Below are 24605 nucleotides of genomic sequence, written 5' to 3'. Positions count from 1 at the left end.
TTTTCCCTTGTTGTTGTATTATTTGTGGGAGCTTAGATGTGACATCTTTAGAAAACATCTAGATGTGTATTAGACAAAGTGTTCATGGATACTCCTCACGAATAGCAAATTTGAAAAGGCAAAGCCAGAAAAAGTAAATAATAAAATCTGTTTTTTTTTCCATAACATACATGGCCGATTGGTATAGCTAGCACATAAAGTTCCACAAATAAATGACACCCTTGATATTCTAGCATTTTTTTTTGAAAATATCAAATCTATATTCAAACACATTGTTTGAAATAGGGTTGGATTGTATTTATTTCACTAGGGTGTCATTCCTCAACTTCATACATGAGTAGAATGGTCGACAAAGTTTGATGTACCAAGATTTCATTATTTATTTATTTTTCCTAGTTTTTCTTTGATCGAATTCACTATCCGCGTTGGTGTGCGTGTTTTCGACCTCCAACGCTGCCATTCATGTTTCATGTCTCTGCACAAATCCCTGGAGTTCTTAAGATTAGCAGTCCATGCATATTCATCATGACTGAACCTTCAGAATCAGTTGATACTGCCAACAGGCCTGAGCATGCAAGATGGATAGAATCACTGTGAAGAGTGGCCCTCCGGCGATCGAAAATCATCTACTGAAGCCCGCCACATGTCAAACCACAGCAAACTACAAGAAATGCACCAAGCAACAATCAAGCTAGAACCGATGTGCTTGCTTGGTTACATACATCTACATACATGGTTCCACTGCACTACAAACTGTCAACAAAACCCTTGCTAGCTTCCCCCCCGCCCCACCTCTCCGAAACCGCTCGACGGATCCGGCGTCAGCCTACCGGGACATGGCGGCATCGAGCATACGTATCACCGCGACAGCCTCGCCTTCTTGTGACCATGCCTACTGACCTTTCCATCACCCCTTGGTGAAGACGAGGACGTCGACGAGGCTATGGCTGCGACGGCCTTGTCTTTGCTGAAGGCCTTCCTCACATCCTCTTTGAGTTCAGAGAAGCGCGTCCTCCTGGTGTACTGGTCCTCGGCACTGCCGCTTTCGAGGAAGTGCAGATCGGTGGATTCTTCCATGAGGAACTTGTCGAGAACATCCGAACAATGCGGGAAGTACTTTCGCCCTAGCTCAACTGAAACAGAAACACAAGCTTATTTAATACAAAATAGTACAGACTACACAGACAGCAAGTTACTCTGTGAGCTTAATAACCAGCTAAAGACCAGTGACATATATTTATCCATAAAAGAAGAGTACTGGAAGAGTTTGCAAATAGTTTGTGTAAGCAAAAAATGTATAATGTAAGTTGAGGGGACAAATAGTTTGTGTAAAGCAAAGATTGAAGACCAAATATCTATTAGTTCAAGCAAACACGGTTTTGTTGAACACAACCTGAGCCAAATCAAATCTATTAGCTAGAAGACCAGATATCTATAAGTTGTGTAAGCAAACATATATTTATCCATTTTTCGCTCGAAGATTCACAAATCTATTAGCAAAGAGAAATACTGAAAGCATTTCCCATTTTGTAACACACCATGATTATGTAAAATCACCTGTCTTTGTCAAGGCATCGAGGCGTTCACGCAGTCTCCTGTTCTGCATTGTAGGGGTCTCATTTAGGTCAACCTCCTTCAGTTTATTGAAATTAGCTGACGTGAGACCGGCAAACTCTTCGGTTGAGTCAGCCTGTGCTATGCGCATGACAAGCTTAGCTTCGGAAGGGAAGAATATTCTTGCAAAGGCAACTGCATAGACACGCGCAAAATTTATTTTAGCAATGATTATAATAATTCTATGCTTGTTTCTAGCTGGGAAAAGAAAAGGAAACAGCAGCATAACTCCACTGATACTGCATTCAGTATTAGATTTCCTCCTTCTGTGCTACATAACATATCAACTAACTCTATACATCAGAAACCACATTGTCTTACAAATTACTAAATGAAACCAGACCCCGCGAAGGGGGGATGATAAAACGATGCATGGCCAAGCCTGAAACAGCACCAGCTACCTCCGCACTGCCAGCCACCGACCACCAAAGCAGCCAAAACCTAACAGCAAAAGGCTACTGAAACCTATCAGATAGTTCAGAAAACTCTCTCTGATATTTGAAGAGAATAGCAGAGAGAGTTTCAGCTAACAGGGCATATTGAGAACCCAGTGCAACAAAAAACTAAGCCTGTCAGGAAATTGTGCTTCTAAACTCAGCAGAAGGAAAAGAGCACCGAATTCTCAAAACTCTCCCTACCATGAGATCACATATTAAAACATCACAAGCACAAATACACCTCACTATGGTCTTACTGAGAGTTCCAACTACAAAATATATATTAAACCAAAGTAAAATGTGCAAACCTCTATTTTCCAAGTTTATGAGCCTCATGTGGAAATTGTCTACCAGCAAAGGTGTGGCAACTGAAACCTCCGCCGAAAGGAGCTCCTCAAAGATGAATGACTTCCTCTTGATTTCCTGCTCCAAGATGTCAATGCACAGGTAAGCCTTGCTCCTCTCCTTGCATTTCTCCAGCTTCTTGTTGCAGTCTTTCTCTGTTGTCAGCCTCTTGCAGATGGTGAGCGCGTCGCGCCCGTCGTGCGTCCTCTCCACCACGGACGCGCCCTTCTCGATAAGCGAGAGAAGGATCTGCGGCTCCCGCCTCATGCACGCCAAATGCAGCGGCGTGTACCCGCTGTCATTCTTCAGGTTGACGTTTACGCAGTCCCCGGCAGGGTCCAGCTTCAAGAGCAAGGCCAGCACCTTGGGCTCACAATATGCAGCAGCATAGTGTATGGCTAATGCATCGTCCAAGGTGATGGCAGACTCTTGTAATAGTAAGCCAACTAGGTCGACGTCGTCGCAGTCCAGGGCCTTGTGGATGTTCCTCACCTTCTTGGCGTGCTCGGGGTCCAGGATGAACTCGTCGGAATCGTCGTGCAGCGAGTACCGCCGGTACTCCTTCACCTTGGCAAATGCCTCGTCTGGCAGCTCCTTCTCGAGGTACCGGCTGTCGACGCTGGATCCTGCCACCCGCTGGATGCACTGGCTGAGCAGCTCGTGGAGCTGGCAGGTGGAAGCCACATGAACAATGGGCACTATGTCCTCCACCAGAGCTATGCTCACAAAGTCGGACAGCCGGCGCTGCAAAATCAAAATCAAAATCAGACACAGCTTGGTTGCAACATTTCACATTTGGGTGGGTGATTCACTGATCAACAAATGTCTTTTCTTTCAGCAGAAATGATGAACAATTTGCAGTATTTGTATTTCATTCCTGACATAACTGTAGCAATGCATCGTCAGGTGTACATATGTATGTGTTGTGTTGTGCAGGTAGTCAGAGGTAGTACCTGGAAGAGCGAGACGAGCTCGGAGATCTGGAAGCCGGCGGCGGCGTAGGTGGACTCGACCACGAAGTCTATCGCCGGGCGGCAGGCCTCGTGCGGGCACCGCTCGTCCACGCACACCGCGGAGTCCCGCGGCGGCGGCTTGAGGCGGCCGGTGTACAGGTACCCGAGGACGGCGACGAGGGCGTCGCGGCCGATGTGGCGCCCGCCCGGGACCAGCTCCGCGAGCTCCAGCCGCGGCCTCTCCTTCTCCTTCTCCTTCTCCTTCTCGCCGGCGGCGGCGGGGTCGGGGAGCTTGTTGGAGAAGTGGTCGAGGAAGAAGCTGCTCCTGGCGGCGAGGATGCAGCGGTGGACGCCGACGACGGCGGCGGCGTCGTCCGCGAGGACCACGTCGGCGTCCGCGCAGCTGAGGAAGGCCGGGTCGAGGAGGCGCTCGAGGTTGGCGCTGAGGCGGCCTAGGCTGACGGCGTCGAGGTCGGCGGCCTGCTCGGCCTGCTGCTGCGGCGGCGACGAGGAAGGGGGCGGGGAGGAGGAGGAGTAGGTGACAGTCGACGTCTCCATGTATGTATGTAGCGTGGACGGGGAGGGGGGCAGAGGGGGAACTACTACGAGAAGGTTCTAGAAGCTCGGTCGCGTCTACTTGATGATGATGCTTGGCCCCAAGGACGGAATCTTTTGTCTCATGCTCCGTCGATTGAACAGAAACAGAGCCTCCCGCACGAGCTCAAATGATTGCGGAAGTAGCGGATCTTGCCGAGGAATCCGGCTCTAAAAAGGGGCAAATCCTCCCGCAAGAACCCAAGAAAACCATGCGGATCAAGCAAAAAAAGATGACAAGATGCCACGAAGGAACCGTGAATCTCTCCCAAGAAACCAACCCAAGAACAGAGCAGCAAGCGGCAACTCCCAAGTCCCAACAGGAGAAAGCGCGGATTTCTTCTTGCCGGAACACAAGAAGCCGGAACGGGACGGCCGGCACGCACGCCCGCGGGTTTTGGAAGTTAGGCGAGAAGGGGAAGCGGCGGCCGGCGGCGGCTACCGGAAATCTGCACGGAGGAAGTGTTGGCGAACCGAACGCGGAAGCGCCGCCCGCGGCTGCTCTTATCGGGAAGGAAATTTCGCCGGAAAAGGATTATCCGCGGCGCGCGCCGTGCTTATTTTTAGCCCCCTCTTCCTCTTTCCTCTCTCTCTTGGCTGCTTCTGCGAGATACCACACGTAGAATAGCGACGGGACGTGCGGGATTTGCTTGAGTGGTGCGCGTGGGGGTGAGGTGAGGGCCTGTCGGGGGCGGTGACCGGCTTACCGGACGTCACCGCGATGACGTCGTCGCCGGGAGAATAGTCGCGTGGTGTGGGAGGAAGGCCGGAATACTCTAGTCCCAGAAAATCACTGCGGGAGCGTGGCCGAGGTCGGCAGAGTGTGTACCGGCGGAAGCGACGACCTGGACGACGACTTGACGGGTGATTGCTGGCTGGCTGGCTGATGAGTGGACACGTTCTAGAATCTCTCCGCCCTTCCCTTTGCACCTGCACTGCACATGCCCGCATGTATGCTGCACACAGCTCTCCAAGTCTAAAGCTCAACGGATACTATAGAAAGAAAGATACGAGGGCTTTTTCGCTAATAATTTCTTAAAGTTACTACTATGCCTTCTTCAACCGTCCGACCGTCATGTTCATCTTCTTCCCGAAAAATGGGGCATCCGTGGAAGTCGTGATGGAAGAAAACAAAATCGATGCTCGCTAGTTTTGAAAGCATTTGGGAGCCTTGATTTTGTGCTTTTTGCCATGAGTTCCACGAGTATCATTTTGTAAGCATACAAAACATTTACCATAGTTTTTCATCAAGAAACAATCAGAATTTTTTTACTATTTTTTTTTGATTTTACTGCGTACCGGGTGCATTTGAGCTACGGGTCATAATAGGACTTTTGAAAAATCAGTTGCTTTGGTGGGAGCAAAATAATGATGAATTCCTGCCCCACTTGCAGTTGCAGCACAAAGCAAAAGGAGTTAGATGCCGAGTGAAGAAGAATGCACACCTACTAAAATTGATGTTGTCACTTGTCTGCACGAGGCATTTAGGGCAACGGCCAATGGGTAGCCCCAAAGGTGATGCTGTGTGCGTTTTTTCTTTTCTTTGATAATTATGCGTGTTGTGTGCGTGGAGCATGCGTGTGGGGCATATCAGATAAACGAAGCTGGCACTTGATGATTTGCAAAAGGTCAAAGCCTAGCCGTAGAAAGGTCGAGAGGCAGAAGAAAGATATCGGGCTCGAATAATATCTTCTCATAGCAACGAATGGCAAAGCGTGTTAGAGCAACTCCAACGGGGCGGCCCATTTCGTCTGCTGGCGTTCGTTTGGGTCGGCGTGGACATAAAAGTCGGCCCAACGTGCCGACCCAAACGGATGCGCGTTCGTTTTTTTCCGCAGGCGATCCATTTTTGAGCCGGATTTGCGTTGACGTGGACACGAGACGAACGCGCGCGCTCGCCTTCTTCTTCCCCGGGCCCGTTGGTCGGTGCCACATTGGCCTCCCCCCATCCAACAGCAACCACGCCCACCTCCTTCGTCGCCGCTGCCGTCGCCCATTTTTTCGATGACTCTGCTAGCTCCCGGCGCCCGCAACATCCCCCTTCCACGTCGCCCGCCACCGCCGTCTTGCCGTCGGGGAACCGACTGCTCCCTCCCCCCTCCACCCCAACACAGCCGCGACCACGACCAAGAAGCCGCCTCGCCGTACCCGGCCAGATTCTCACCGGCACGCTCGTCGGACGCCGGCAGGGCAGCTAGCTGGTCCGTGCGCGCCGCGACTCCCTTCGCCGTCCGTCTTCTTCGTCGATGCCCGCAAACTGTTCGACAGTTTGCCAAGGTACAAAATGGACTCCATCGACGAGTTTTTCTTTCACAATTTTCGTTGCGACTTCAACAAGTGTATGTAGACATATTTTAGAGTGTAGATTGATTCATTTTTTTTGCTTGGTATGTAGTCACTTGTTGAAATCTACAGTAGAAAAAAAATTATATTTAGGAACGAAGGGAGGGAGTAGTATAATCTCACTTTTCTTTCTTCTCGTGTACTCGTACTGAAAGCAAGAGGTTGGGTTAAATACACAGACGCATGTGCGTCTGAGTGGCATGCATGTGTCGTGGCGTCCAGGATTGAACAAGAAGACGTCGTACTAGTACTAGACTATACTAGGTGTCGGTTGGCTCCAACGGATGATGCGTCGGTCGGATGGACATCGCACTTGGTTTGCAAAAAGTCAAGGCCTTAGGCGCAGGAGATCTGACTTCTGAGAGAGAAAGATCCGTCGTCCACATGCTGGCAAGCAGCCGAGCAAAGGTCGAGAGGGAGAAAGATATCGATCGGGCCCGAATCATATCTTGTCTTAGCATGGAAGTGGCAAAGTGTGTTAGGCCGGTCACAATGGGGAAGAACATAAGCTACTAACTTCACACTTCCCTAGACTATATTACTACGTTCATAGTGGGTAGGAACATCTATGTAGTGTCATGCAACGATGTATTTATTAAATTATAGACCCATTGTTTCTTGGAGTGTGTGATGTTCCGTAACTTAGTTAGTTACCACAAGCATCTTTCTTTTCATTAAATACATGTCACATAAGCAAAGTTGTATTGAAGTGTGTGATATTACTCTTAAGTTCCTCCTCACTGTGACCAGCCTTAGACTTCGAAGTCTCAAACTGATCTACTGTCTCTCACTCAAACCAGAGGCAGAGGGGAGGTATATATTCCCGCCGGTCGTGGAACCGTAAGCAAAGGCCCGAACGGCGCCGACGGTTCACACGACGCGCGTCCCGATCATGAGTGCCGTGTGCCGAGCTGTGACACGGCCGGGTCGGCGGCCCCTGGCCTCTATCCGTGCACGTCCACGCTCCGAGCTCCGTGGCCGCCGTGTTCGCCGTCCTCTCCACCCGTTTCCTATGGCTTTTGCCGCCCACTTTGTTCAACTGCCGATGCCATGTCACTCGTGCTTGCATGTACGGCCACCTGGGAGCTTGAGCTTTCCTCCACCAGCTGATTGATGTGATTGGGATAAGTAAATTCGCTTCCATGTGCCGCACGTGTGGGCAGGTCTACTACTAGTAGTACTGCTTTTCCTTTTTCCAGAAATGCACTGCATGTTCCGCGGGTTGCGGTTTACCTAGCGAAAAAAATTTCACTAAACGGGCCCTTTGGCCTGGGGCGCCATGCCAATTTGCGCAACGCCCTGGTCAAGGGTGCCATACTGGTTAGCGGTGACACGTTGGTAAGGCATGGCAGCATGGTGTCCCAGGCCAGGGCGCCATGCTCATGACCATAACGCCCCAGCCCAGGGCGCCATGCTCCTTGCCTCAACAAAAACAGAGTCTTTCCTGTTTTTCCCTTCACAAACCCTCACATTTTCCCTTCTCCATCCCGGCCGCCCCACTCAAGCCCCTCTCTAATGCCCACGGATTTTCGTGGATCTGATCTCCAAATCAGTGATTTATCCTTCCCTTCGACCCCTCAAGGTATTCTTCATCATTCCTCCTTTTTTTGTTGGTTGAAATCTCCACATTTTGGGGATTTGGGGAAACCCTAGGTCATCCAATTTTGCTATTTTTGTTGATGCATTTTGGTGTTTATGATTCTAGATGGGGAGGATCGTCAATGTGCATCATGTTGACTTTGTCTCCTTTGAGAAGGGAGATGCGGAGTATGGTGACCCGAAGAAGAAGCCGATAATGATGGTGTTTCCCACAAGTCCTAGCCCTGAGAAGGTTTTGGTTGAGCTTCGAAGAAGGTTGAATTGGATGGAAGAAAGCGATGGAGTAGACTTAATCGGAAGGTGTAATGTTGGGTATGGGCAACATATTCGTTGGAAGATAATGCCTCTTGATTCCGAGTTTCATTGGGAAGCATATAAAGAGAGTGTGTTGGCCTCACAAGATAAATCATTTGAGTTATTTCCCATAAAGGTTGTTCGTGCTCGGTTGCACATTGATTTGAATCGGTGTGCATCTTCATATGATGTTAGAAGCCCGGTTCGAGATTCAACACATGTCACTTCGGATGTGCATGACACAACAATGAGCCAACCTCCAATGACCCAATGTTTGAGCCCCGTCGGGAATGACCAAGTTGATAATGAATACTTGCACATGGATGGTGCTGAGTTTGAGGGTGATGAATCAGAGGCTTATCTTCATGACCATTATGCTGGTGATGTTGAGGCAAATTGCATGGAAGAGGACATGGACCATGAGATTCCATACAATAGGTCCTATGCGTGGGACTCGAAGGATGAAGGCCCGGATGAAGAAATAGATGAGGATGGTTTGACGGCTAAAGAAGCCAATGCTTTCAAGAAGGTAATAGGCCGTAGTCACAAGACATCATTGTTTCGTGATCTAAGCCTAGCCGATTAGGCGATTGTTGATGGTGGGACAAGTAAAATTCTTGCACCAAGGTTAGCTTCAAAGCGAGATACCAAAGCAAGTGTGTATGGTGTTAGTGAAGGAGCAATCTTTGAAACCTTGGCAGAACTTCAAATATGGGCCAAGGACTACGCGGTCAAGTTTCATTGGCCATTCTTTGTGGAGAAGTCGAACTCGAAAGTGCGTTATGTGGTCAGATGTGAGGAACACAAGAATCATTGCCCTTGGGTTATCCGTGCAAGATGTGTCAAAGGCGGGCCACAATGGAAGATTACAAGTTCTGTGTTTCACCATCGGTGTAGTGGCAAGGATATTGATGATGCTAATGTAAAGGATGATCACCGTCAATTGACCTCGAAATTCATTGCATATCGATTTTCAGCCTCCATAAAAATACTCCCGACATATCCCATTCGGGCTTTGATGGAGATGGTGAAGGAATGTTTTTGGGTACGAGGTGAAGTATGGGAAGGCATGGAAGGCCAAGCAAGCTTCCTTTGAGATATTGTATGGTGGTTAGGAAGAATCATACAACCGCCTCGCGATGGTGTTGAAAGCAATGGCGACAGAAAATCCTGGCATGTACTATATGGTGGAGCCAGATGGCGTGAAAAGAAGGATATACAACGATGCAACCGTTCAAATATTTGGACGTGCATTCTAGACTTTTGAGCCGTGCATTAGGGCCTTCAAGCATTGTAGGCCGGTTATGCCCGTGGATGGCACGTTTCTGACCGGCCAGTTCAAGGGCACATTGTTGATCGCTGTTGCTAATGATGGTGGTGACAAATTGGTTCCATTGGCGTTCGCTTTGGTCTTGGTGCAGAATAATGACAACTTTGAGTGGTTTCTTAGTTTAGTGAGGACCAAGGTAATTGGACATCAAAGAGAGGTTTGCATCATCTTGGACCGCCACCCAGGGATACTCAATGCAGTGGAGATTGACATTCCAGGACATCCTCGCTTGCATCATAGGTGGTGCATGAGGCATTTTGTGTCTAACTTTTACCGAGCATGTGGAGACAAGGAATTGTCTGACCTTCTTCATGATTGTTGTCTCGCATTCACCACTAGACATTTCGAGAAATTGTGGGACAAAGTGTATGCCAAAGAAAAAAATGGTGGCAAAGATTTCCTAAATAGGAATCTTGTCGATAAAGGAAAGTGGGCACGAGTGTCGTGGTTCTAAGTTTGACAGTAGTGTAGGGGGGTAGGAATGGAGAGGCAAGATCCTAGCTATGGAGTAGTTGTATACGCAAGGGATTTACGAGTTCAGGCCCTTCTCTGAGGAAGTAACAGCCCTACGTCTCGGAGCTCGGAGGCGGTCGACTGGATTATATGCATATGAGTTACAGGGGTGCGAACCCTTTACACTGAGGAGGGGGGTGGATTATATAGAATCCGCCAGACCCCTCCGGCCCTCAGTTATGCGGGATTTAAGATACATTAAGATCGGGTGTTACTGGTAACGCTACAAATAAAGTGATATGATGACCATAAAAGCTACTTAATGACCGACCGTTGGCATGCAGAGTGACTTTAGACCTCCTGGCCGTCGACTGGTCGAGCGGTAGGCTTCATGGTCGAGTGGTAGGCTTCGTGGTCGAGTGTCGTCGAGTCTGTCGAGTGGGACACTTCTGAGTTGATTGACATGTGGTTTCTTTTAAAGATGTCCTTGGGTAGGGTAGCTTGGACAGGTCCATGACCCTACCCTAGGTACATAGCTTCATCATTAGCCCCCGAATGGATCGAGGTTTGAGTGGGGAAGGAGTTGGGAACTCTTCCGACCCATTTTTCGTGCTACGAGCATGCATTGTTCTGGATCAATGAACTTTAGGTGACGACACCAACTTCTTTTTCAGTCGACTTGATCCATTCTTTGTATCCGTCTTGTGAATTTCTTTACTTGGAAAACCCCAAGTGACGATGTGGAGGGGATCCTCCGTCTGACAAGTTGCTCTGCTGCTCGCGGATTTCGCGGGATTCGAATTTCGGGAAGCGCGCGGGGCGGAGGAGGCCGCAGTAATCGGATGGGATAAGGCAGGGATGCCTCGATCTCCACGCCACCTTTTTTGCCACGTATCGCGTGCGCGACTGTTGCGGGATTTGACAGGATCGCCCGGGCCTACAAGTCAGTCACTCGGAAGTAACCTTATATAAGGCGCCGGATGGGTTTTTTTGAACAGTGCGTTCTCATTTCCTCCTCTCTTCCCCAGATTCGTCCGCCTCGCTCGCTTCCATCTCAGTGCCGCTGCCCCGTGCGCGTCCCGCCGGCGACGATGGTGAAAGATAAGACGGCGGCCCTGGAGCGGGTGAAGAAGGCGACGGGAAGGCGAAGGGAAGGGCGACCAGTCGAGGCGGGTCTTCATCGAGGGCCGGCCTGCCGCAGGGCTAGATCCAGGGCGACTGGATCCGCTCGACGATTCTTCAAGAAGATCTTGATGACCTGGTCGATGGAGGACTGATCCCCCATGGATCGACACGGCTCCCGGGGAAGGAGTTCGAGCCGCAGCCTCAGGAGGGTGAGTGCGTTCTCTTGGCCACCCATGTCGACCGTGGATTTTCGTTGCCGCCTCACCCTTTCTTTCGGGGATTTCTGAATTTCTTTGGGGCGCAACTCCATCACTTCACACCCAACACCATCGTGTACCTTGCTGCTTTCGTGTCTTTGTGCGAGAATTTCTTGGGTTGCCGGCCTCATTGGGGTCTATTCAAGCACATCTTCACCTGTCGCTCCCAAACGGTGAAAAAGGCCAATCCGAGTGACGAGAGAACACAAGTGATTCAGATATGTGGGGGTCTTGGGGTTCAGTTGAGAGGAAAAAGCTCCTTTCCGACCATGATCTTACCCGACTCGGTCCGTGGGTGGCAGTCGACCTGGTTCTACTGCAAAGACCAGCCGACGCCAGGGCAGTCGACTGGGCTCCCTCCTTTTTCCATGGAACGAGTGAGGAAGCCTTCCTCTTTGAAGGTGATCCCGGAAGAGAAGGCGCAAGTTAAGGTGCTGGTCGAGCGTGTCGTCCAGCTTATCTGTGACGGGGTGACCGGCATGGACCTCTTGGAGGTCTTCCTCCGACGACGCATCCAACCGCTTCAAGCTAGAGACCATCCGATGTGGTTGTATTCTGGCACTGAGGACACCACTCGGATCCACCCGGAGGAGATTGACGATGCCACGCTGGAGAGGTGGCTGGCGGGTATCACAGGGAACAAAGACAACCCCCGAGGAGCCAGGAGGATTCCTCCACTCGACCAATCATACGAAGTAGACAAGGTCCAATTCTGCATTTCCGACTGTGATCCTGCTTTCTTCATTTTGTTTGCTTAAAATCAGTCGACTGACTTTTGTCTTGTTTGTTGTCTTCTAGGCCACGACCGAGATGTACTCGACACCCAACGGGGCACAAGAACAGGCCGAGGAGGGAGAGGCGAGCGGAGGTGAAAGTGAGGAGGAGTGGCAATCCGATGGTGAGGGGGAAGAGGACGATGACGGATCTAGCAAAGAGGAGGAGGAGGAGGAAGTCGATCCTCCTTGCACGGAAAGGCGATCCAAGCTCATCAACGACCCCGCGAGTGAGCGTGGCAAAGTGACTGCGCCCGTTGGGCAATCGACAAAGCGCCCTTGGGCGGCTTCTCCAGCGCCGACTGAGAAAGCGCCGAAGCATCCATGAGCGGCGCCATCAAAGCCGCTGAAGGCCTTGCCCAAGATGAGAATGACCATTCCCACCATCTCCGGGTAACAACAGAACTTGTGTTTTCTCGTTTAGCATGGACGAACTCTTGGTCGACTCATCGACTAACCGACTGGTTTCCGAAATCTGTAGTGCCGCTACCTTCGAGACCTCCGCCAAGAACGAAGACCAGGAAATGGAAGACGCTGCCACCTCCAACCTTGGTACGCTCTTTGTGGTTTTACTTTTGGTCGATTGGATTTCGATTTCAACTTTGGATTTTTCCTGTAGTTCCTCCTCATGTCATCGATCTCCCTGATGATGACGACGAGGTGCCACTGAGGGCGAGGAGGAATAAAAAGGCGCCGGCTGGCAAGACCACTCAGACTGCATCAGCGCTTGAGGCATCGGTTTAAGGGGGTGACGATGTCACTCGGCATTCCGTTTCCTTCGCTGTGCCGCTGACGAGTGTCCGGCCTTCGACGTCGACTGCTGATCCGCCTTCCCTTTTCGCCACACACCACGTCCCAGAGGACCAAGCAGGTGCTGCTAAGGAGGCTATACGCCAGGCAGGGATCATGATGGAGTAGGTGAAGGCGATCCGGGAAGCCAGCCAAGTGGCCTATGATGCTAGCTCAACCCTTCAGAGCAACGTCCAGGTTAGTTGGTCACCGCTTGTTCTGTTAGGATATGCTATCTGAAGACTTTCTTTCCGAAGATCTTTGCATCTGTACACCCAGTGGGTGTGTCGATTGAATATTTGAATCGGTGGGGGCACACTGAGTGCACCCACTGGGTGTAGTCCCCGAGACTATGGTGGACTGCTGGCAGTCGACTGTAGTCTTTGTATTTTGAATTTCTTCACTTTAACTTCTTCACTCGGTCTGGTCGGGCCATGTCGAGTGGAATTTTGGAAACGGTGGGGGCACACTGAGTGCACCCACTCGGTGTAGTCCCTGAGACTATGGTGGACTGCTGGCAGTCGACTGTAGTCTAAAGAGCTTGTGTTTTTTATGAGACCAAGACTAACTGCTGGCAGTTATCTATAGAGCTATAGTTTTAGGACCATAACCTCTTTGTCTCTTTCGGCCGACTGATCGGACCGAGTCGGAAGAACCAGTGGGGGCACGCTGAGTGCACCCACTGGGTGTAGTCTCCGAGACTACTGTTGAATATTTTGATTCGGCTGTAGTCTTAGAAATGCTATGATTTTTCTCTTAGTCACTCGGAAGCAACTTATCTTTGATGTTTGTCGACTGACCCTTCGCAGAAATCTTGTGAGCTCGTGGCTCGCTATACTGAGTTGGAAAACAAACATATCCAGCTCGACCTTGACTTGAAGCTTGTTCAAGAGAACTTTCAGAAGGCGAAGGACGAGGCAAAAGGTATGATTGGTGAGAACTTGACAACCGTTTGTATCTTTCTGCCCATTCCTGATTCTGATCTCATTGTCATTTTGCAGATAAAATGAAGGAGGCTCTGAAGAAGAAGGACCATGACCTTGCCGAGGCACAGAAGGCGGCTTCGGACAAAACGAAGCTTGCGGAAGAAAAACTGGCTTCAGTCGGTAGACTTGAAGAGGAGAACGCGAATCTGAAGGCTGCTCTCGACGCAGCTAACAAGGAAGTCAACCGTCTAAAGAATGACAAGATAGCTCTCAATGACAAGGCTGGTGAGCTGGTGGGAAAGAAGAATGATCCGGAGGCTTATATGGGAGGGCTCGCCATGAAGTTATTCATCATGCTTGAGGGTAATCTCTCTTACCCGACTGATTTGTAATCATCGACTTATCGTGGAACTGCTGATTTACCTTTGAACTGTGTTCACAGAATTCTGCCAAAACTTCGAGGAGGAGACCAGTCGTGTGGAGACAGGGTTGGACTCCATGAACTCTCTCGTGAAGGATGAAGCTGCCATGAACGTGCTCCGACTGGAGTCTCGTTTTGCTGGTGTGGTTGACTACCTTGCTCGACTGAAGGTTGCGGCATCGCGAATCGACACGACCCTCTGGCCAGGAGCGACGCTTCAAAATGACCTCGAGTCTCTAATGACTCGACTGAATGAAGTTCCAGGTCGAGTGCAAGAATGGAAGAAATCTTCTGCCAGATGCGGCGCCGACGTTGCTCTGTCCCTGGTCCGTGTTCATTGCAAGGATGCGCGAGAGGAAAAGCTGGTGTCCTTCAAGGTTGCCAATACCAAGAAGCACGACTTCCGATCTTTCATGGACACCTTCATTGCTATTGCCACTCGGATTGCTAACGGAATCGACCTGGACCAGTTTGTTGCGCCCTCCAGTCCTCCGCCCGAGGAGTAAAAAACTTCTATGCTTCGTCTTAAATTTGCCTCGGAATGCCGAGTGGTTTTGTAACCGATAAACTTTTGCAGGCTTAACGCCTGAGCACTTTCGAACCCGTAGGATATTATCTGAACTTGGTTTATCGTTGAATATGCTTGCATTTGCCTTCAAGTGAACTTTGTTCTTCATTCGGAATATATTTTAGCGTTTGAGGCGCAGCCCTGAGGTGGAGAATCCAATCGACCTGCTCTTCCTCGCTCTTACAGGTAAGGATGGAGCACAAATTGCAGTCGACCTGCATCCTTGCGGATCGGGATGGAGCACACGTTGTATTTGTGGCATAGCTTCGAAGGAGAAGGTAGCAGTCGACCTGCACCTCGTCGTCCTTGCAGAGCGCACATTGTATTTGTGGCGTAGCTCCGAAGGGGAGGGTAGCAGTCGACCTGCACCTCGTCGTCCTTGCAGAGCGCACATTGTATTTGTGGCGTAGCTCCGAAGGGGAGGGCAGCAGTCGACCTGCACCTCGTCATCCTTGCGGATCGGAATGGATTTCATACTTAGGCGAGTACTAGACTGCAGCTAAGCCTCTGAGTGGGAGGTTTTCTTTCCACTCGGTAGGATTTTCAAATACTTAGGCGAGTACTGGACTGCAGCTAAGCCTCCGAGTGGGAGGTTTGCCCTCCACTCGGTAGGATTTTCAAATACTTAGGCGAGTACTGGACTGTAGCTAAGCTCCCGAGTGGGAGGTTTGCTCTCCACTCGGTAGGATTTTCAAACACTTAGGCGAGTACTGGACTGCAGCTAAGCCTCCGAGTGGGAGGTTTGCTCTCCACTCGGTAGGATTTTCAAATACTTAGGCGATTACTGGACTGCAGCTAAGCCCCCGAGTGGAAGGTTTGCTCTCCACTTGGTAGGATTTTCAAACACTTAGGTGAGTACTGGACTGTAGCTAAGCCGCCGAGTGGGAGGTTTGCTCTCCACTCGGTAGGATTTTCAAATGCTTAGGCGAGTACTGGACTGCAGCTAAGCCCCCGAGTGGGAGGTTTGCTCTCCACTCGGTAGGATTTTCAAATACTTAGGCGAAACGGATTCGCAGCTAAGCCCCCGAGTGGAAGGTTTGCTCTCCACTCGGTAGGATTTTCAAATACTTAGGCGAAACGGATTCGCAGCTAAGCCCCCGAGTGAGAGGCTTGCTCGCCACTCGGTAGGATTTTCAAATACTTAGGCGAAACAGATTCGCAGCTAAGCCCCCGAGTGAGAGGCTTGCTCGTCACTCGGTAAGGCTTTTTTTTGCAAACTTAGGCGAAACGGATTCGCAACTAGGCCACCCACTGGGGGATTTCTTAAGTAAACAAAAGCAACAACAATCACTCGGAAAATTATAATACTCTTGTCTTTGATAAACAAACTACAGAGGTACTTTTTATTACATCTCATCCGAGTGAGTACTTAAGTATAAAAGGGGCGGAGCAGCTCCGCATTCCAAGCTCGTGGCTCATCGATCTGGCGATCGACATTGTAAAGACGGTATGCTCCATTGTGGAGAACTTTGGTGATGATGAAGGGGCCTTCCCAAGTAGGGGCGAGTTTGTGTGGCTTCTGTTGGTCCACTCGGAGGACGAAGTATCCTTCTTGGAAGGCTCGACTCTTCACATTTCTGGCATGGAATCGACACAAGTCCTGCTGATAGATGGTCGATCAGATCATGGCCATCTCTCTTTCTTCTTCTAGAAGGTCGACTGCGTCCTGCCGGGCTTGTTCTGCTTCATCTTCAGAGTAGAGCTCGACTCGGGGTGCATTGTGAAGCAGGTCACTCGGCAGAACTGCTTCAGCTCCATAGACCGGAAAGAATGGAGTTCTCCCAGTCGACCGATTAGGAGTAGTCCTCAATCCCCAAAGAACTGATGGAAGTTCATCGACCCACGCGCCTGCTGCGTGTTTGAGATCACGCATCAACCGGGGTTTCAGTCCTTTGAGAATTAGGCCATTTGCTCTTTCTGCTTGTCCATTCGACTGGGGATGAGCGAAGAAAGCGTAGTCGACTCGCGTGCCTTGAGAAGCGCAAAAGGCTCTGAATTGGTCGGAATCAAAGTTTGACCCGTTATCAGTGATGATGCTATGCGGAACTCCATATCTGAATATCAACTCTCTAATGAAGCTGATAGCAGTGGAGGCATCAAGGTTCTTGATAGGCTTGGCTTCGATCCACTTAGTGAACTTGTCGACTGCCACCAGTACATGGGTGAAGCCGCTCCTGCCAGTTCTCAGTGGTCCAACCATATCTAACCCCCAAACAGCGAAGGGCCAGACGAGTGGAATGGTCTTCAAGGCTGAGGCGGGCTTGTGTGACATATTGGAATAGAACTGACATCCTTCATATTTGTTGACTATCTCCTTCGCCATTTCATTCGCTCTGGGCCAGTAAAACCCCGCTCGGTATGCTTTAGCCACAATAGTCCGAGAGGACGCATGGTGGCCACAGGTCCCCAAGTGGATATCGTCAAGAATTATCCGACCTTCTTCTGGCGTTATACATTTCTGACTGGCTCCAGTCGCGCTTTCCCTGTACAACTGTCCTTTTATCACAGTGAAGGCCTTGGATCGACGGACGATCTATCGAGCCTCTTCTTCATTCTTCGGGAGCTCTTTCCTTAAGATATACGCGATGTACGGCACTGTCCAGTCGGGAGTGATGACCAAAACTTCCATGATTAGGTCGACCACAGCCGGGACCTCAACTTCAGTCGGATCCGTGGCACTTTTTGGCTGCGGGGCTTCCTTAGTGAAAGGATCCTCTTGAACTGATGGTGCGTGGATGTGCTCCAAAAACACATCACTGGGAATGGCTTCTCTCTTGGAACCTATCTTTGCCAGATCATCAGCCGCTTGATTTTTCAGTCGGGGTATATGATGAAGCTCTAACCCCTCGAATTTCTTTTCCAGCTTTCTTACTGCATTGCAGTAACCAGTCATGGCTGGGCTTCTAACGTCCCACTCCTTCATCACTTGGTTGATCACCAAATCAGAGTCGCCATAGACCATGAGGCGACGGACGCCGAGTGAAATGGCCATGCGCAACCCATACAAAGGTGCTTCGTATTCTGCTTCGTTATTGGAGGAATCAAAGTGAATCTGGAGCACATATCTGAGCTTATCTCCTCGGGGGGAAACCAACACTACCCCAGCACCGGAACCATTCAACATCTTAGAACCATCAAAGAACAGGGTCCAGTGCTCCGAGTGAACTTGAGTCGGCAGTTGCTGTTCAGTCCACTCGGCGATGAAATCTGCTATTACTTGGGACTTGATGGCTTTCTTTGCCTCAAACTTGATATCTAGGGGAAGAAGTTCAATCGCCCATTTTGCCACTCGACCAGTTGCATCTCTGTTATGCAGAATCTCTGACAATGGAGTGTCGCTGACGACTGTAATGGAATGGTCAGAGAAGTAATGAGCAACCTTCTTCGTGGTCATATAAATCCCATATACAAGCTTCTGATAATGGGGGTATCTTTGCTTTGATGGGGTCAAAACTTCAGAAATATAATATACTGGGCGCTGAACTTTAAAGGCTTTTCCTTCTTCTTCCCGCTCGACCGTAAGTACTGTGCTGACGACTTGTCCTGTCGCTGCAATGTAAAGCAGCAAAGGCTCTTTGCTGATCGGGGCAGCAAGCACCAGCTGGGTGGAAAGCAGGGCTTTTAGCTCTGCAAACGCTGCATCAGCTTCAGGAGTCCACTCGAACTTGTCTGACTTCTTCATCAGTCGGTAAAGAGGGAGTGCCTTTTCACCGAGACGACAGATGAATCGACTTAAAGCGGCCAAGCAACCACTAAGCTTCTGAACATCGTGCACACGCATCGGTCGTTTCATTCGGAGTATAGTACCAACTTTTTCTGGATTGGCGTCGATTCCTCGTTCGGAAACAAGAAAACCGAGTAAATTTCTGCCAGGAACTCCGAATGTGCACTTTGATGGATTAAGCTTGATATCATACCTCCTGAGGTTGGCAAATGTCTCTGCAAGGTCAGTCAGCAGGTCGGAACCTTTCCGTGACTTTACTACGATATCATCCATGTACGCTTCCACATTCCGACTGATTTGAGTGAGCAAACACTTCTGAATCATCCTCATGAACGTGGCTCTGGCATTCTTGAGGCCGAATGGCATGGTGACATAATAGAAGCACCCGAATGGAGTGATGAAAGCTGTTTTGATCTCATCGGGTCCATACAAACGGATCTGATGGTACCCGGAATAGGCGTCTAAGAAAGACATGCGCTCACACCCCACAGTCGAGTCAACTATTTGGTCGATGCGGGGGAGAGGAAAATGATCTTTCGGGCATGCCCGATTGATATGTTTAAAGTCAATGCACATGCGAAGTGACTTGTCCTTCTTGGGGACCATGACAACATTGGCGAGCCACTTGGAGTGATAAATTTCTCGGATAAACTCCGCTGCTAAGAGCCGAGCCACCTCCTCGCCAATGGCCTTTCTTTTCTGGACGGCGGACCATCGAAGATGTTCCTTGACAGGTTTCACTTTTGAGTCAACTCGTAGACGGTGCTCAGCCAGCCCCTGGGAACACCCAGCATGTCAGAAGGTTTCCATGCGAAGATGTCCCAGTTCTCATGGAGGAACTGGATGAGCGCTTCTTCCTATTTGGAGTCGAGCATTGTAGAGATGTGAGTTGGAGCAGCACTGAGGTCGGTCGGGTGAATGTGAATCGGTTTGGTCTCCTCGACTGAAATGCTGACTCCGTAGCGGGCTTCTTGGCTCGCAACAAATCACTCGGGCCTGCAGTTTTCTGGTATTCCTGCCACTCTACCGCTGCCATATGAGCATCAGTGATCTTTGAGCCTTTCTGAAAGCACTCTTCCGCCTTCTTCCGGGTGCCAGTAACAGTGATCACACCTTTGGGGCCAGGCATCTTCAATTTGAGGTACACATAACATGGTCGAGCCATAAAACGTGCATAAGCTGGCCTGCCCAAAATAGCGTGATAAGCACTCTGGAAATCCACAACTTCAAATGTCAACTTTTCTTTGCGGTAATTTTTGGAATCACCGAAAACCACATCAAGAGCGATTTGGCCGAGTGACTCAGCCTTCTTTCCAGGAATGACTCCATGGAAACTCATGTTGTTGGTGCTGAGTCTGGATATCAGAATACCCATCCCTTTCAACGTCTCTGTGTATAGTATATTCAGGCCACTGCCACCATCCATCAAAACTTTAGTCAGTCGAGTACCTTCGACGACTGGGTCGACCACCAGAGCTTGCCTCCCAGGGGTGGCTATGTGTGTCGGGTGATCAGACTGGTCAAACGTGATGGCAGTCTGAGACCATTTCAGATAACTGGGCGTCGCCGGAGCAACCATATTCACTTCTCGATTGATCACTTTCAATCGACTTTTGCTTTCAACGTCGGCAAAAATCATCAGGGTGGAATTGACCTGAGGATATCCATCGTCACTATCTTCTTTGTCCTCAACTTTGTCCGACTCCTTTTCCTTATCTTTGGGTTGTTTCCCCTGGAACTGCTGGATCAAGAGTCGACACTGTCGAGTGGTATGTTTCGGGTAAATGAGCTTACCCTGCTCATCTTTCTTCGTGTGGATGTGGCATGGCAAATCCAACACGTCATTTCCTTCCTTGTCTTTCACCTTCTTAGGGTTCCAAGACCCTTTGGTCTTTCCTTTAAACTTTCCTTGAGTCACGGCTAAGGCTTCTCCAGGAGCAGCTGGCTCGGCTTTCTGCTTCTGCTTCCGACTGGAGTTCCCTCCTCCAGTTTCGTGGGCGACTGACTTGTGCTTGCCACTCCGGAGCTGATCCTCTTCTTCACCATTGGCATACTTGGTGGCTATCTCCATCATTCGACTCAGAGACATGTCTCCGGTTCGACCGAATTTCAGGTTTAGCTCTCTGTACTTAACGCCTTCCTTGAAGGCACAAACTGCCCGGTGATCAGAAACATTCTCTACCGTGTGATGCAACATGATCCATCTCTGGATGTAATCTCTCAAAGTTTCATTCGACTTCTGCACACAAGATTGCAGCTCTATCAGTCCTACTGGTCGCTTGCAAGTTCCTTCAAACGTTCTGACAAACACTCGGGCAAGATCTTCCCAAGTGTAAATGCTGCTGGGTGCCAACTGATTCAACCACGCTCTGGCCGAGCCTTCCAACATAAGAGGCAGGTGTTTCATGGCCACCTCATCATTGCCGCCGCCAATCTGAACAGCCACTCGGTAGTCCTCAAGCCAAGTGTCAGGCTTGGACTCACCAGTGAACTTACTGACTCCTGTCGCCAACCTAAAGTTGGGAGGAATCACTGCGGCCCTGATGGCTCTGCTAAAACACTCTGGTCCTGAGACATGTACTCTGCTGCTGGGGGGTACATCTCTGTCATGGCCTTCTCTGTGAGCTCTGTTCCTGTCGACCAAACCTTGAACAATAATGGATCTCGCATCAAGGCTGGTTCCCTAGGGTCGACTGGAATCCTTCACCCAACACTGTGATGGCGTCTATCATCCTGCCGTCGAGGCGCATACGATCCACCCCTTGGGGGAGGGGTGGGCACTCGACGTCGATCGTCATACTGCTCATGGTCCTTGTACTGATCACGCCGGTCCCCACGTCCCTCACGCCTCGGGGGCAATCTTGGGCTGTGGACCGACTGAACTGTATTTGCAGCGACGGATCTGCTGTGAATCCTATTCCGCGACTGCGATACAGCTGAATTTTGATCTCCTGCTGCCCGGAGTAAATCTCTGATCTGTAACAAGCCTTTGCCAGCCTCTGACTGGAAAGGCTGAATCGACTCTGCTATACGGGCTACCGCTGCTAAATTCTGAATCGGAGTTCGATATACTTGAGTCGGCTGTGGAAAGAGTTGACGTCGGCTGGATTCCGGAACCCACTGCCACGCACGCTCGTCGAGTGCCTGCTGAAGGTTCTCAAGTCGAGTGCGCTCAGCCAAGTTGGCCAAGCGCGCGTCCTCTAAGGCACGAGCCTCGGGGGTTTCTCCTGCGATAGGAGTGTGTAGCGCATCCATGTTCCGGCGGCGAAGTTCTTCCCTCTGCAGTGAAGTGAGGGGCTCGGGGAGGTACTCTTCATGGGCATGCGACGGATCGCCTCCGCCGTCGCCTCCATCGGTGGCGGGGAAACCGGGAGGACTGCGTGGTCCATCGACCATCAAAACCTCCGCCGCTGGATCACTGCTTCGCACTCGGATGCAGTCCCTGCGGAGCCAGTCGATCATGCCGTAGAGAGATTCATCGGGCTCGATTGCCGCGACTTGGGAGGTGGCCGACTGGCGAGCCACCGCGTGCCTCACCCACTGCTGAAGCCTCGACCGACCGGAGCGCTTGCGCCGGCGGGAAACAGGGAGGGAGGACGACACAAAGACCGACCGATACTGGGTCGACAGTTGCCGCAGGAGGACGCCGCGGACGCACGCGCGAAAGTGCGTCGCCCCGCGGACAGGGAGCGCGTTGAGGTCCCGGCTGAAGGTTCTCCAGTCGAGTGCGCCCAGCCAAGTTGGCCAAGCGCGCGTCCTCTAAGGCACGAGCCTCGGGGGTTTCTCCTGCGATAGGAGTGTGTAGCGCATCCATGTTCCGGTGGCGAAGTTCTTCTCTCTGCAGCGAAGTGAGGGGCTCGGGGAGGTACTCTTCATGGGCATGCGACGGATCGCCTCCGCCGTCGCCTCCGTCGGCGCGAGGGAAACCGGGAGGACCGCGTGGTCCATCGACCATCAAAACCTCCGCCGCTGGATCACTGTTGTCGCACTCGGATGCAGTCCCTGCGGAGCCAGTCGACAGGTCGAACATGCCGTAGAGAGATTCGTCGGGCTCGTTTGCCGCGACTTGGGGGGTGGCCGACTGGCGAGCCACCGCGCGCCTCACCCACCGCTGAAGCCTGGACCGACCGGAGCACTTGCGCCGGCGGGAAACAGGGAGGGAGGATGACACAAAGACCGACCGATACTGGGTCGACGGTTGCCGCAGGAGGACGCCGCGGACGCACGCACGAAAGTGCGTCGCCCCGCGGACAGGGAGCGCGTCGACGTCGAGCGGAGCCTCCTGAAGCCAAGCGGAGTTGTCGGCGATGAACGTGAGCGCGCCGAGACGGATCTCGCGGCTCTCAACCAAAGCTCCGCCTGAAACCATGATGAAGGAGATCGGAAAAATCACAACTTCTCCAATAAGTCGCTAAGACACCTGCCCTAAGGTGGGCGCAAACTGTCGTGGTTCTAAGTCTGACAGTAGGGTAGGGGGGTAGGAATGCAGAGGCAAGATCCTAGCTATGGAGTAGTTGTATACGCAAGGGATTTATGAGTTCAAGCCCTTCTCCGAGGAAGTAACAACCCTACGTCTCGGAACTCAGAGGCTGTCGACTGGATTATATGCGTATGAGTTACAGGGGTGTGAACCCTTTACACTGAGGAGGGGGGTGATGTTGGGGAACGTTGCAGAAAATAAAAATTTTCCTACGGTTTCACCAAGATCCATCTATGAGTTCATCTAAGCAACGAGTGATAGGAGAGAGATTGCATCTACATACCACTTGTAGATCGCGTGCGGAAGCGTTCAAGAGAACGGGGATGATGGAGTCGTACTCGCCGTGATCCAAATCACCGATGACCAAGTGCCGAACGGACAGCACCTCCACGTTCAACACACGTACGGAGCGGATGACGTCTCCTCCTTCTTGATCCAGCAAGGGAGAAGGAGAGGTTTAGGAAGAAGGCTCCAGCAGCAGCACGACGACGTGGTGTTGGTGGAGAGGCAGTACTCCGACAGGGCTTCGCCAAGCACTTAACGGAGGAGGAGATGTGTTGGGGAGGGGAGGGGCTGCGCCTTGGATGTTGTCTGCAGCCCTTCCCTCGCCCCTCTATTTATAGGGGAAGGGGAAAGGGGGCCGGCCCCCTCTAGATGAGATCTAGAGGGGGGGGGGCGGCCAAGGGAGGGGGCTTGCCCCCCAAGCAAGGGGGGCGCCCCCACTAGGGTTCCCCCCCCAACCCTAGGCGCATGGGCCCAAGGGGGGGGTGCCCATCCCTCCAGGGGCTGGTTCCCTGCCCCCTACGGCCCATGAGGCCCTCCGAGAGGGGTGGCCCCTCCCGGTGGACCCCCGGAACCCCTCAGGTGGCCCCGGTACAATACCGATGTGCCCCCGAAACTTTCCGGTGACCGTATGACAACTTCCCATATATAAATCTTTACCTCTGGACCATTCCGGAACTCCTCGTGACGTCCGGGATCTCATCCGGGACTCCGAACAACAGTCGGTAATCACATACAAGTCTTCCTAATAACCCTAGCGTCACCGAACCTTAAGTGTGTAGACCCTATGGGTTCAGGAGACATGCAGACATGACCGAGACGGCTCTCCGGTCAATAACCAACAGCGGGATCTGGATACCCATGTTGGCTCCCACATACTCCTCGATGATCTCATCGGATGCACCACGATGTCGAGGATTCAAACAACCCAGTATACTATTCCCTTTGTCAGACGGTATGTTACTTGCCCGAGATTCGATCATCGGTATCCCAATACCTCGTTCAATCTCGTTGCCGGCAAGTCACTTTACTCGTACCGCAATGCGTGATCCCATGACCAGACACTTGGTCACTTTGAGCTCATTATGACGATGCACTACCAAGTGGGCCCAGTGATACCTCTCCGTAATACGGAGTGACAAAATCCCAGTCTCGATCCGTGTCAACCCAACAGACACTTTCGGAGATACCTGTAGTGCACCTTTATAGTCACCCAGTTATGTTGTGACATTTGGTACACCCAAAGCACTCCTACGTTATCCGGGAGTTACACGATCTCATGGTCTAAGGAAAAGATA

At 51.1% G+C, this 24605-nt stretch overlaps 1 protein-coding gene across 1 annotated transcript; it reads right to left on the bottom strand.

The window, feature by feature from the left end:
• Positions 1-526: 526 nt before the first annotated feature.
• LOC119294590 (BTB/POZ domain and ankyrin repeat-containing protein NPR3-like) lies at positions 527-4779 on the bottom strand. Its single transcript, XM_037572801.1, has 4 exons — positions 3350-4779; positions 2360-3140; positions 1558-1749; positions 527-1133 (listed from the first exon to the last, which is right to left on the bottom strand). Exons 1-4 carry the CDS (start codon positions 3905-3907, stop codon positions 859-861), a joined length of 1806 nt encoding a protein of 601 aa, XP_037428698.1. The 5' UTR covers positions 3908-4779; the 3' UTR covers positions 527-858.
• Positions 4780-24605: the final 19826 nt, after the last annotated feature.

This window comes from Triticum dicoccoides, chromosome 4B, assembly GCF_002162155.2.
Source record: "Triticum dicoccoides isolate Atlit2015 ecotype Zavitan chromosome 4B, WEW_v2.0, whole genome shotgun sequence".
NCBI lineage: Eukaryota > Viridiplantae > Streptophyta > Magnoliopsida > Poales > Poaceae > Triticum > Triticum dicoccoides.
This window is presented reverse-complemented; position numbering and strand designations above follow the sequence as displayed.